General features: G+C 33.1%; 1 protein-coding gene across 1 annotated transcript; it reads left to right on the forward strand.

Moving 5' to 3' along the window:
- Positions 1–10,857: 10,857 nt before the first annotated feature.
- Positions 10,858–13,945, forward strand: LOC128205428 (ficolin-1-like). The gene is made up of 4 exons (XM_052907031.1): positions 10,858–10,962; positions 11,499–11,595; positions 12,796–12,960; positions 13,213–13,945. The coding sequence occupies exons 1-4, from the start codon at positions 10,936–10,938 to the stop codon at positions 13,464–13,466; spliced, it is 543 nt and encodes a 180-aa protein (XP_052762991.1). The 5' UTR covers positions 10,858–10,935; the 3' UTR covers positions 13,467–13,945.
- The last annotated feature ends 495 nt before the right edge of the window (positions 13,946–14,440 follow it).

The following is a 14,440-nucleotide window of genomic DNA, read 5'->3' on the forward strand; positions in this document are numbered from 1 at the left end:
ACTATTGCATTGAAATTGTAAAAAATAAAATAAAAAAAGTTCATTCAATAATTTTTCATAGAAAACATTACCGATAAAAATAGGAAGATCAACCATAATTTATGTCCACTGCCTCGTGGGTTTTAGAACTATATGCGTCGAAATGAGAAATCCTGAGATGAATTGTGCGGCGTCTGCAGTCTGCTCTAAATAACATGTAATCATAACAAAGGAGATTTCGGCGCATCACCTTCTGCTCTTAGGAAATGGTTTGATCAGGCCCACAGAAGTACCACAAAGCTTTTAAACAAGCTTTACACTGAAGAGCTGGCCGGAAGGATAAGTATTGAAAATGTATCTGTTCACAAACTTTGACACTGACTCTTAGATGTGAGTGCGAGGTTGGTGCCACGACACTTGAAAGTGACAATAATGCAAATGGGGCAATTACCATAAAAATATAAAAATGAGTCATTCTCACCATGCGGTTGTGCGGCATAGTTGTTTCGCAAGAGACCCTGCTTCGAATCCTAATCCCGAGTGGAACTATTGCTTATCTAGGAAACATAGTATACTGGATACTTAATATTGGCACCGTTTAGGGGCCATTTTGAGTTAACAGTTTTCGGTTTCTGACTTTTATTGTCTGAAGGTTGCAACTAAGTTAATCTTATCACTTTCAGCTGTTAAATAAAGTTTAAAAAGGTCATTGCTTGGGTTCGCGTCTAGGCCCTCACACTTAGTGACCGATATTCTATACTGTAATAATTAAGAAAAACTAAAATATTTTTCTTATAAAGATTACACATAGTTGAGAACCTAAATGTTGAGAAAATGCATATATCAATGTTATGAAAAAATATCATTATGTCGGTAAAGAAGCTAGAAGCACATACTTGTACAATGCACAACCCCCCCCCCCCCCACCCCTTGGCCTACAATCACGCCCACTGCTTCGTTTTCAGAGATTCTATCGACATTTCAAGATATTTATGGTGTTTTTCACATTTCAATTTAAAAGTTAACTACTGTGTGTTCCAAAGTAATAAAACAAGACTTGCATGAACATATATCCTTATATACTCGGTTTAAATGTCATGCTACAACACGTTTAATTGTCAACATTTAAAAATAAGTATCTCTAAGACACAAATATTATGCTATTCTTGAAAATGTTAACTCTTACTTACGCTTATATAAAGGCAATTAAGTATCCATGAGTTATTTACAGCGACTAAAACATACATGATATGAGTAAAGGGTCTGGCATTTAAAGACTATTCATTTGCATATGGTAGACATATTTCATGTATTACTTGTGCAGTGGTAATGCAAAAATCATATTTTAGTATTCTTAGAATTAGACTTTCTTTGGACATTAAGCAAGAGAGGACTTCTGTGACATTTCATGTGTTTCAAATTTAGTTGAATAGTTACTGATAAAAGATCTCATTTAAAGATTCACTCTCACGCCCAAATTATAGTAACCTCAATTGGAAGAAGTGTTTCAATTTATCAAAATTAAGAAATATAATTAAAAAATATAATGAAGGACACCGTCTTAAATATGGAACAAAGGAGCATAAAACGGTATTTCTTTTATGAGACAATACTTGATTATGTTATTATCTTAGGACCCACCAGTCATGTATGTTTTGTACGGTTTTAGCTACTGAATACACGTTTATAATCGTGTTATAAGTAAGAAATATTTTTCATCAATGCATAATTTCGCAGTTGTTTTCGCCGATAATAGTTAACACATATAATTACACGGAAACAGCCAGTCATCTAAGAATTCACTATTAACGCATCATTACGCGTTAAACAGTAAAGTAACAGAATTAAAATTGTGTTTTACTTTTTAAAACCGTTCTTTTTCTAAAGTAATATGCATATATGAACTGAACCTGTAAACCAATAAACAAGAAGTATAAATTGAAAATAAATAACCTATTACACTTGTTTTATTTCTAATGATTTCGGCAACATTTGTTGACAACGGAAATAGAAAAGGCTATTAATGGCCTGTACGATTTGAACACAATTGATGGAATGATTATCAGTAGCATGCACTCCTTACGCATTCCATAAAGAAAATCTTTTACCTTTGATTAATGTTTGTGTAGATCCAGACCAGTTAAATAACATTAAAAGATGACAGCTTTTATATATATAAAATCACAGATTTCGTAGGCTTCAAGACAAACACATCAGTTTGCATGATAAAATAATACGTGCAGGTACATAAGTGTATATTTTTACTCTCCAATACAGATATTGTTAAATTAACCACCAAAACCTGTTTTAATTTACTTGAATTCCGATTCAATGCTTTGTACAAGTAGTTAAGTGATAATCCTTTTAGATGTATCATAGTTTCTTAGCTTAAATGAGTCATGTAAATAAGATTAATTATCTTTTTTAGAATAGATTTGCAACTCCGAGAATATTCATTTTATCTGAAGTAACATATCCGAACGTATTTGTAAGTATATGTACCTTAAATGGTTTTGAAATGAACTGTTCCCATTTATATCAGTATATAAATATAGAACACGGTTTTCTGTAATATTGAGACGAAGCACATGCGACCATGTTTATTAATTTTTTAATAAAATAACTAAAACAACAAAAAGTACATGTCGTTCTTATAGTCTGCAAAGCATTGAATATACATCAACCTTTGGGCGACACGAAAACACGGAACGTACGCTTATTGCGAAAATATTTTTTTGAGGGAATTTCGGAATCTTTAAAGTTGTTCATGTTCTTTACATGTTCTTTACATTTATGAATTCTTATCTAAAACATATAACTATGACAAGAAAATTATTGATTAAAATTTAAATGTATTCCAAAGGTTGTTTTCAAAATATACACACTTTTTTGAAATTCATGATTTTTCCTTAAATGGTATTCTCGCTGATTAGTGCTTAATGACTGAACCTTTTTTAAAGCGTTCAAAATCGTTTGCAAAATTGTTTTATTATTTTAAAAAATAAATTGATAGAAAAAAACACAATTACTTTTGGGCGACACAACATATATCCTATGGGCGACACGAGTCTCCCAAAGGTTGCATCAAAGTTACCCAAAGGTTGGATTGGTCTAAATATATATATATATATATATATATATATATATATATATATATATATATATATATATATATATATATATATATATATATATATATATATATATATATATAATTGGTATGTTTGTCAATAATTGTTAGGTACCGCCTTGGAACGGTCAGTAAAATGTAAATTTACTGGGGGTTTAAACCAGTTTATGTGCACAAACCTCACTCTTAAAGCATAACATTTAGAAAATCTCTTGTTCAATTATTTTAAATCAGAATCAAGTTATTTTAAACTTTGAAAATGTTTGTTATGTACGTAGATACATCATTTGGAACGTAAATCTAGCAGTTAATATTTCAGTAAACTGCCTGCTGTGCCTCCAATGTTCCGGCATCATCCAGCCGAGGCACTGTAAAACTGTTATAGAGTGCGACGTTGGTCAGGTAAACCACTTCGACAGTCTGATTTAACAAACTCGCTCCCAATCCCAATACCTATATATGTTTATACAAGACAAATCATCTTTGAATATCACAATGATATATTTTTCATGTTTTTTTCTTTATATGATTTACTTTAAAAATTGCCAACGCATGGTCGTCGTGAAAAGCATATATTATAAGAAAACCATAAAACTTTTTTTGTAGGAGTGTGGTGTTGAAAGAATATCTTTTTCAAATGGCCAACAACTCTACAACGTCGGTTGTTTTCGCATGCAGGTAAATTTTGTGCAATGTCCCTTTAAAGAGAACAACATTTTTGGTAAATTCCTAGAATTAATTTGTAACAACAATTTTCAACGAATATCTTTAAACATTTTGAAGATGGTGCAACCTGCAACACAAGTTAATATTGGTAGCTTGATATGTATTCAGATTATATAAAAAAAAATATTTGAATATTACTCTTTTTTCAAAGCGAATATTCCACATCATGGTAATTTATTCTCGGTGATAAGATACTTCCGCCGAGTTCTTGGACATGTCTTATCACCAATTATTATTTCTTTTATTTCTTTATGCGAATGAAAGGACGAATTTAGTATTTGTTTTGAGAAAATTATTTGCAATCGTGGATCTACTCTCGAACTAAAATCATTTAGATATTCGCTCTCTTTCCGGAAGATAAACATTACCTGCAATTGAATGGTTTCCAATGAAATCCTTAATTAAAGACTTTTATCGTCAATATATATAATATATAGGAATGTTCTGGCAATATCACAGCCTCTGGAGAGTGCAGGGAATGTTGTGGCAAGACTATGTGCAACGCTCAGGGATGCGGGGAACCTGGCAAGACATTATTATCCCTCCATCCATTCTTCAATCCATTCATCCATCCATACATATGTTCATCCTTCAATCCTTCCATCCATCAAACATCCGTTTATCCTTTAATTCATTCATTCATCCATACATCCGTTCATCCTTTAATCCATTCATCCATCCATACATCCGTTCATCCTTCAATCCTTCCATTCATCAATACATCCGTGTATCCTTTAATCCATTCATCCATCCATACATCCGTTCATCCTTTAATCCATCCATCCATACATACATTCGTTCATCCTTCTATCCATCCATCAATCCATCCATCCATCCATCCATCCGTTCATCCTGCAATCCATTCATCCCTCCATACATACGTTCATCCTGCCATCCATTCATCCCTCCAAACATCCGTTCATTATTCAATTTTTCCATCCAACCATACATCCGTTCATCCTTCAATCCTTCCATCCCTCCATACATCCGTTCATCCTTCAATCCATTCATCCATCCATACATCCGTTCATCCTTCAATCGTTCCATCCATCCATACATCCGTTCATCCTTCAATCTTTCCATCCATCCATACATCTGCTCATCCTTCAATCCATTCATACATCCATACATCCATTCATCCTTCAATCATTTCATCCATCTATAAATCTGTTCATCCCTCAGTCTATTCATCCATCCATACATCCGTTCATTCTTTAATTATTTATTGCAGGATCGCCAGTAGTTTAATCATAAACTTATTTAATACGTTTGCAATGTCTTGGTTAATAACAGTGGCACTCGTTAGACATAGTATATTCAAAATTGGGTCAAGTAATGTAGTAAAGTAGTAAGGTAAGTCGTGATATATTCACGTGATAACAGTAATAATGTAGATGGTAATAATTTCAAAAGTGATAATAAAAAATATTATAGTTAGTATTTATAAATTTATAATAAAAAGAGTGTAAGTGTGTGTAGTAAATGTGGTAATATTTATATTATAGAAACAAACAAAGAAACTATCATTAAAAAAGTACAATATATATTTGCTTAAATCGTCTTCCAAACGATTACCCTAAGTAAAGTTTTGAAAAAAGTGACGTCACATGCTGAAACAATCTGAACGAGCCAAACCAATGAAAAACCAGTTTTAAAGATAACACGAATCTGCATTTTTTTAAACTTAAAGCTTTGTTATATAAGGGCACCATATTCAATTTATAATTGTATGAGGAAATCATCCAAGCAGGTACTCTTCAAAGTATTGCCATTATATCCACGGCTTAAAAAAGATCCAAGTAGTTCATTGAGTCTATCCGCCCAACTACCTGCTGGAAACATTTTAATATAACGAAATGTCTTTGAAAAACTACCATAAAACTCGGGATGAGCAATACTGTTAGCAATCTGCGATTTAAGAATATTATAGTACCTAGATAAACTATTATAATGACCATTAAAAAAAAACTGAGAAAGTTTTCCTTAAGTCGTGTTTCAGATTCTTCAGTGATAAGTTTACTGCAAAAGTTAAGTCGTAAGATTTAAATCGTATTATATTTACAAAAGTGATACTAGTAATAAAATTGGTATTTCAACTGCATCATTGCTCCGCTACGTGCATATTTACTATATTTAACATTTGAATATGAGTCTTGAGTTCTTCAACTGGATCACTTTAAGAAAAGCAAAGACTAATATTTCTTATATATTTAATTACGTTATTCTATAATATATATATATATATATATATATATATATATATATATATATATATATATATATATATATATATATATATATATATATATATATATATATATATATATATATATATATATATACTTACAAAGGATATCCTGAAACTATGGGGCCAATTTGTTACAATTGCCCGGTGCCTACCATCGCTAGTTCTTGCTCGTCGATTGAGTTTTGTGAAGTTGGCCAGGCAAGTAGTATCGGATTTGTTAATACTACTGTTTCTAGCTTTTCTTGTCATGTTTAGTCATGCAACTATGTTCCAATCAGTGTTCAAAAATATTTTATAATGAGCAGTGGGTTTAGCTTTTTGTTAATTTGCTTGATTTACAATATCTCAATTGAAATATAATTTTACCACAGTTGTTTAACTTTTCAGTTTGCAAATGTTGATCATTTTAAATGGAAACAAAACGACTAATTTTTCATAATCTATGACAACTAATTTAATAATTCACATCATATATTTTAAGATATTTTATAGGTTTGTGAGTACGACTTTCGCAGGGAATTCGGGGACTTTGTATACACTGGACAGTGTGCTCACCGACAGGTACGTATTAAATGGACAATGAAACAATGATATTTTAAAAAAAACTGATGCAATATGACTTTATGGTACAATAACTCGAAAGTTCCAGTTTACAAATATTAATGACCAAATAAAATAGCTTTCTATACATAATTGTTATTCTGTATAGAAAACTATTTTATTTGGTCATTATTATTCTCTAAATTTGAAAAAGCACACAAAAATGTGTACATGTTTTTGACCACCTACGCCAGTAGGCACTGTAAACAGTAGATTAGATACTGTACATGTTATACAACTTTAACGCCGTATTTTAACTAGAACGAATTAGTGGCGACAACATTCATTGAGAATTTTCATATAACAATCAACGATCATGCAAGGGGAATTGTACTTATTCATATCAAAGTCTATTATATAATTCTATTTGCTGGAACCATACTAGTTTGCCGTATAATATGACGTCATTATTATGATCAATATTTCGATCTGATTGATTAGAGCAACCAATGGTATACGAAATTATAATTCTTGTTGGAAACCTTGCATGCTTGCACTCGTGCGCTTGTGTAACTGAAGCACACGACAATAGCGACTGTTCCCAATAAATTTCAGACTTGTAACTACAACAGCGCTAGTTCATCAGGAATAATAGGTCGTGACCTTGACCAAAGGTCATCTGTTGTGGAACACTTATGCCATGGATGTTGTGACTTTGACCTTTGCAATAAACAGTGTAATGCACACAAAGTAAAGAGTAAGTATTGACAAGTTCTGTTTCACAATATAAATAACTTACTTCCTTGATATATATGATACATGGTAAATATTTACAGAATTATATCATAAAGCCTATCTACCGGAAAACGATTACACATTGATCATTTCCCGCATAGAAGTGAGATAATACAGACAATTGTTTCATTGTCCACCGTTTGGTTCGAATTTCTTTCATGTTTTTTTTTCGTAATACAATGAAAAATACTAGGACAAACCTTTAAAGGGGCACCAGACAAGGATCCAATCGATAATGAACTAAAGACACAAACATATTAACATCACTAACACAAATTTTATTCAAACTCCAAAATCAAGCTGATCAAATCGAGGACATTGTAATGCAATTTTTTGCAACATGATTTTCTCACAAAGGCGAAGCGCAGAGCTGAAACTAAAACATCATTTTAAAAAGTCTATGTTTCAATCCAAGGTAAAGTGTTTTTACTCGACTTATATCTCTCGATGTCATTAATTAGTTTAGTAAACATACTCAAACAATAAATACAGAGTCCAGACAACATGTTGGAAACTCTTCAAAGAACGCCAAATATGTCGTTCGAACGTTAACTTGCAATAAAAATACAGACCAAACATACACACTATAAAATTATGTGTATGAAGCAATGTAAGTAACCAGTAAGCAAATACCTTTTAATCTTATCTAGTTATTCGCTAGTATGTTACTTACTAAGTGGAATTTGCAAACCATAACTAGATTATAAGCATCTCCCATGGCCGAGAGTGTTAGATAGGTTCATCACGACCCGATCGTAGGGTGTTTTTCGGAAACGAGGTTTTCCGAGTTTCCGCAAAACACCCTGCGCGAGGGTTGGGATGAACCTATCTTACATGAGCGGTTATGGTAGATGCTTTTTCGCTCACCTTAGTTAAACAAAATTAAGTAAAAATGTATTTTTTTGCTGGAACTCTTTTGTGCGTTTTGAAAATAAATGTGTATGGATATGTGATAATTCGTGCTTGTCATGGATATGCGCGCAGTGATTCAGATTACGTTAATAGTCAAATCGGTCATTAAATAGTTCTGAGGAGTGTGATGCACTATTTCTTGAAGGTGCGTGAAACTATTTTATGGTGCCGTTTGAAGCGAGAAATAATTAATTAGCATAAATATTGCCACAATACAAGGTTTCTATAATGCTACAGACGACAGTCTTCAACAAGGGAGGTAATTACAATGTAATGACCATTAAAAAAGAGTTTTATAGGGTACTTGTTTTATCTTTGACCGTGGGCAAGATAAGAATTTCTAGCATGGTTATTTTTTTGGATCTACTTATCTGAGGTGGGAGAAAACCTGTCAGCGCCTGAATCTGGAATGCATTAATAGGTTTCTGGTAACACGAATCTTATCTTATCAACCAGTTAGTATGTTACTTACTAAGTGGAATTCGCAAATGATTACTTGATAACCAGTTACTTCTAATAGCCTTAATTGCATTTATTATTAAGTGGTAACACGAATATTATCTAGTTAGCCAGTTATTTTGTTACTTATCAAGTGGGATTCGCAAATGATAACTTGATAACCAGTTACTTCTAAAAGCCAAAATTGCATTTACTAATAAGTGGTAACACGAATCTTATCTAGTAAGCCAGTTATTTTGTTACTTATTAAGTGGAATTCGCAAACCATAACTAGCTAACCTGTTAACGTTGTACAGCTTAAAAAGGTAACAGGCGGCAGTTTTGGGCTCTTTCAAGCCAATTTTTAGTCTCATAATATTTATCTTACCGAAAACTAAATAACTATCGCGAAAAATTAAAATAGATAACACATTATAATTCGCGAACGTTAGCAGGTTATCTTACGGCAGTTATATATGCCACCATTAGTATCTTATGTACCGATCACGTATGTATCACATCTTTGTTTGACAATCATAAATAGTTTGATTATGTAAATATGTCCTACCTACCGAGTAATTAGCTTACACAATATGACGACACTCTTTCACTAAAAAGGCATTTCAGTAATGTGAATTATATTACATATATTTTACGATATATTAACGTATTATCGTGCTGTTATATACAATAAGGGTACGGTTTTCATAACTGATATATTGCAAAAAAGGAATACCAAATTTCGCTCTTAAAAAACAACGCCTTATGCAAAATGGGACTGAATAATTTTGCATCAATATCTGAAAAAAAAAAACTTGTCATGTTAGTTCTTAAAATGATCTGATTGCGCCGCATGTTGGTGATATTTAAATACAGGAATGTTTCGTATGTACAAATTCTTATATTGCGACAGTAACGTACGTATGGTTAACGGGAGTTTAAAGTGTTGCAATACAATAACAGACAGAGCTATCAGGTATAAACTAAAATCCAGCCGGCTCAACTATTTTTTAAAACTGATAAAGAATATATTAGGCAGCGACATACATATGCGCCTCAGTAGTGATTTTGGATGTTTAGTAAATACACTTCTCAGACAACATTTTATTAGCGTAGACAATAAAATCATAGAGAACACTAGGATAAAAATGAATACCGATCAAGTTAGTTATATGACGATTAGACCAGTGTCCGTTTCAAGGCTGAAATTCCATCATTTGTTGATAAAGCTATTTATTTTTATATAAATGTGGTCTGTTTGTGATGAGTGTACGTTTGTGTCTCTCGTTCAGGAAGGATTGTGTCATGGTCTTTAGCCTCTTAACTGGGTTTTTTCTTGAATTGTTTTCTATTGGGCTTATCATGTTATTTGCATTGTATTATTAAAAGATAAAACATGAGCATGCGTTATAGCTTTTTATGTTTGGGCCGAAACTGACACCCTTAATCAATGTCAAAGCTTTTCTGGTACTTGATATATCGTTCCATATTGGCTTTAAATTTCCGCATAATAAAATATATATTACCTCAGGTGCCAGCATTTTCGTTAAGGTTGTACATGTCGATAAAATAATTGCAGTAACCTTCCTTGTTATAAATGTTGAATTTGTTTCCAGAAAATGATGACTTTATACAATATTCTTATCTTATTTGTTACACAATTGATACATTAGCACGCATTCGTGTGAAATTGAATGTGCTACACACCCTGCCCAATTACTTCAAATAAGATAAACAAGTATTAGGAAATGACTGCCACGTTGATCCAACAGTTATACTTGTATTGAACACGTTTCGCATATTTTTTTCAATAGAACATTACCAATAAAGTTGTCAATTTGTAGATATTTAACGTTTGTATTTATTTTGTAATAGGTAAATAATGTTTCATCAACAGACTGCTACGACGTTCACATAATATAAACAAAATACAATGTCATCAATAGGCTGAAGTTTTTTACTTTTGAGCTTCAATTCCGCCGATTAGTCTTCGATGATGATTTTAAATTGTGCACATTAAGTATTTAAATAAACGAATTGGCATGTTGTTTTGTTAACAGTACCAACAGACTGCTACGACCTTCACAAACAGAACCAAGGACTACCCAGTGGTGTGTATAACGTGTCGCTTTTGAGAAGTCACTTTTTGATCCCGGTGTTTTGTGACATGACGACTGCTTCAGGTGGTTGGACGGTAATATTTCTCATGTCAATAACCATTCTCAGAAGGATTACATGCATTCAAAGCAGGAGAATATTATATTAAATACGTGTGCGTCTGTGCTTGACTTTGAGTTTGTAATTGAGCGAGCTTATGTGTGTGTACGTGCGTGCAAGCGTGCGTGTACATATGATTGCGTGTGTGCGTGCATGAGTTTGCGTGCGTGTGTAACCTCACTTTATTATCAGTGATGTTTGATATTGTGTGTTTTGCATCTTTTTATCATTTTGAAATTAAGAAAGTAAAACAATCAAGAACTTTTGAAATTCTCTTGTTCAATCGATATCACACTGTGATCAGACAAAACATTAAAGTATATATAAGGCAGAATAATTGTGTTGCAAAAGATGGTTTCAGTAGACAAAGCTCATAGTTAGAAACTAATAATAATTAGTTATGCCGCCTATATAATTAGTTTGCAAATGTCAATATTTCTGTCGCTTGATAATCCAACACAAGGTTGGTGCCAACTGAGAATAACTCACCATCCGCAAACATTGCTTGTTTAGGTCATTCAACACAGATATGATGGCTCAGTGGGCTTTTATAGGAACCTTTCTGAGTATACCGATGGATTTGGCAACGTCGGTACGGAGTTTTGGCTAGGTCAGGTTTGAATACTTATAGAACACAGCTAAGAAACAATACTAAGGATATCGTCTGTTCAAGCAGGACGTGAACAACATATTTTATAGTGTGAAGATGTTGAACACATTTCACGATGAATGTAGTTGTTATCGATTTTTGTTTTCATTAAAGCTCAGAATTCCTTGTTTTTGACCAAGATGCTTCATACTACTCATTTAATAAATTCATATAACCTTGTTGATTCGATTGTCTCTTTAGAAAGACATACTTATTCATAAGGTAAAAATACGTTGTAAGGCCCCATTCCCCCACAAACACCAACTGTGTGGTCATAAATACCCTTTAAATAAACTGCAATGTGTAGATGACAGCACAGATAACAATAATAGGTACGTGATCATATAGCAACAATAATGATATACGGATTTTTAAGCGCGGAATGCTTTCATTTTCCTAGTCAAATTAGTCTGGCCCCTAAAGGTAACTAAGAAAACTATCATTATAGCCACTATCAGTGCGAAAGTACTTTAAATTCAATATACAATGTAGCTTAATAACGGCTAGACCAATATGGTTTTCTCAGCTGTGTACTCGTCCTAATATATACTCGCATTGTTAAAAACAATGTTAAATAACCAACACATACATTATACTATTCAGTTACCTTGTTTGTAAACAAACATTATTGAATTTGAAAATATAAATATAAATAAATTTTGGAAATTGCCAGGTATTCTTTAGGTATTTAATCTTAAAATAAATTTGAATTTGACCTCTAAAAAACCAAAAGAGTAGTTTGTTTAACTTCTGTACATTTTAAAAGCTTATGCTACATATATTAAAATAATTATTTGACTGCATTTAATAATATGTGCAGTAAGACTATTCATATGGTAAAAAATGGCGACCATCTTGGCAGTTGTCTTGGTTACCATTGTAACCACCATAATGCCACCTGCCCATCCTTGTTAGAAAATATTCAGACATCCCGTACATATACATACTAAAATACAAAAACTCACACAAAGACCTCAAGGGCCTATACTCATTGACCTTATCGAATTCACTCGGAGTCTTGGTGAAATCAATAGTAATTTCCTGAAAACAAAATATTACCTACTATAAGTCTGAATTAAACTAAGAACACGTTTAAAATCTACCATAGTATTGAACGTTTCCGGTCAACCAACTCACTGATGAATGATCACGCTTTTGTAGGCCTAAGTTACATTAAAGAAATAGCTGACAAAGGAAACACCACAATTAGAATGGAGGTGTCGGCAGCAGACGGAAGTTCAGCGTATGAGGAGTGGCCGGAATTCCGTCTCGGTGACGCTCCTACATACACCCTTCATGTTGGGGGCCGTGGCATAGGAACAGCCGGTATGATCTTATAATGAATAAAATGTCGTTAGGTATTTCCTCTGCTTTAATAATAGGGGTACAATAATGGCAGTTCGATAGTATGATTTTGCTACAAATATACAGGTTGCTTACTAAATATTTTCTTTAATAAGTCTTAAATTACGTGTTATTATGAAAAAATAAAATTAAAACGGTAAACATAAAACACACAATTCTAGTAAAAATGTAAGTATGTAAATGGCATTAGTCTTAGATAAACTTCTTTTGAAGGCGATTCAGTGCGATACTTCGAACAGGGTAACAATGGCTCGGACTTCACTGCCACTGGAAGCTACTGCGGGGATATACAACATGGAGCATGGTGGCATAATTCTTATTGTACGTATATCAACCTGAACGGAGAATACGCCACACCGGGCACGAGGTCCAGATATGACAACGGGTGGGGTGGAATGGTCTACTTCAGTTTCAAAGACAAATCGTCACTGAAAATGTCGACAATAATGATCAGAAGAAATGATTAAGTGGAATAGTACTCACAATTACATTTACACAGGGGAGTATCACGTGATCGCTATAGTACATCGGCCGAACAAGATGGCGGACATTGTACTCGCTTTGATTGTCCAGAACTTTTGTTAAAAACGGAACCATCACTTGAAAATTACAACGAAGTATACATTTGCAAATTCAATCAATATTTTGTAGATATTTGTTTCATATACCTGCTTTTTGCACTAAAACAAACGGAAATCGAACTTATACGGACAATGCACGCGCAGAAATAATATCTGTATCGAGTTTCAGGCTTAAATTAAGCAAACTTCCGAAAAACAAAAGACACAAGAGTAAACTGTGTTACAATGCGGGTACGCCTATTCTAAAGATCCAACCTTAATATTCACCATCCGTAAATACCGAAATTATACGTTGAAACGGGCGAATTATTCGCCATCTTTTCCGGCCGATGTACTATAGCGATCACGTGATACTCTCCTGTGATTTAGAAGTGTGGTGAATAAAACGTCTAAAGGTACTAGGCATACAATAACTGTTCGATTTAAACAAACTTTCCTTTACTTTTCCAAATTTTGTCTTTCAGTTTAAGAAAATAAATAGCAAAAAGTATTTTTTGCATGTTTATCTTTTTATGTGTTCTGTAATCCATTGACGTTATTATTTTTTACAAGTATTGAATACAGTTGCTTCATTAAGAGATATTTTGTCAAAAATATACCCATACGGGTTATCCTGTCTTTTTCGAAAAAGAGCCAATGACAATAGATGAGAGAGTAAGGTGGTGTGTATTCTTATGTATACTCATACACGGGCCTTGCCCATTCGGCGAATGCTCCGATAAGATTATTAGTCATTTTAGGTTTTTGGAGCAAATTGCACAGACAGAATGTATCCGTGGTTAGAGATACCCTGGTTCTTTAACGTGCAGCAGAATATAACGCTGTTACATGGGACTCCCATTTAACATTACTCCTGGAAC

The sequence above is a fragment of the Mya arenaria genome, chromosome 10, assembly GCF_026914265.1.
Source record: "Mya arenaria isolate MELC-2E11 chromosome 10, ASM2691426v1".
Taxonomy (NCBI): Eukaryota; Metazoa; Mollusca; class Bivalvia; order Myida; family Myidae; genus Mya; species Mya arenaria.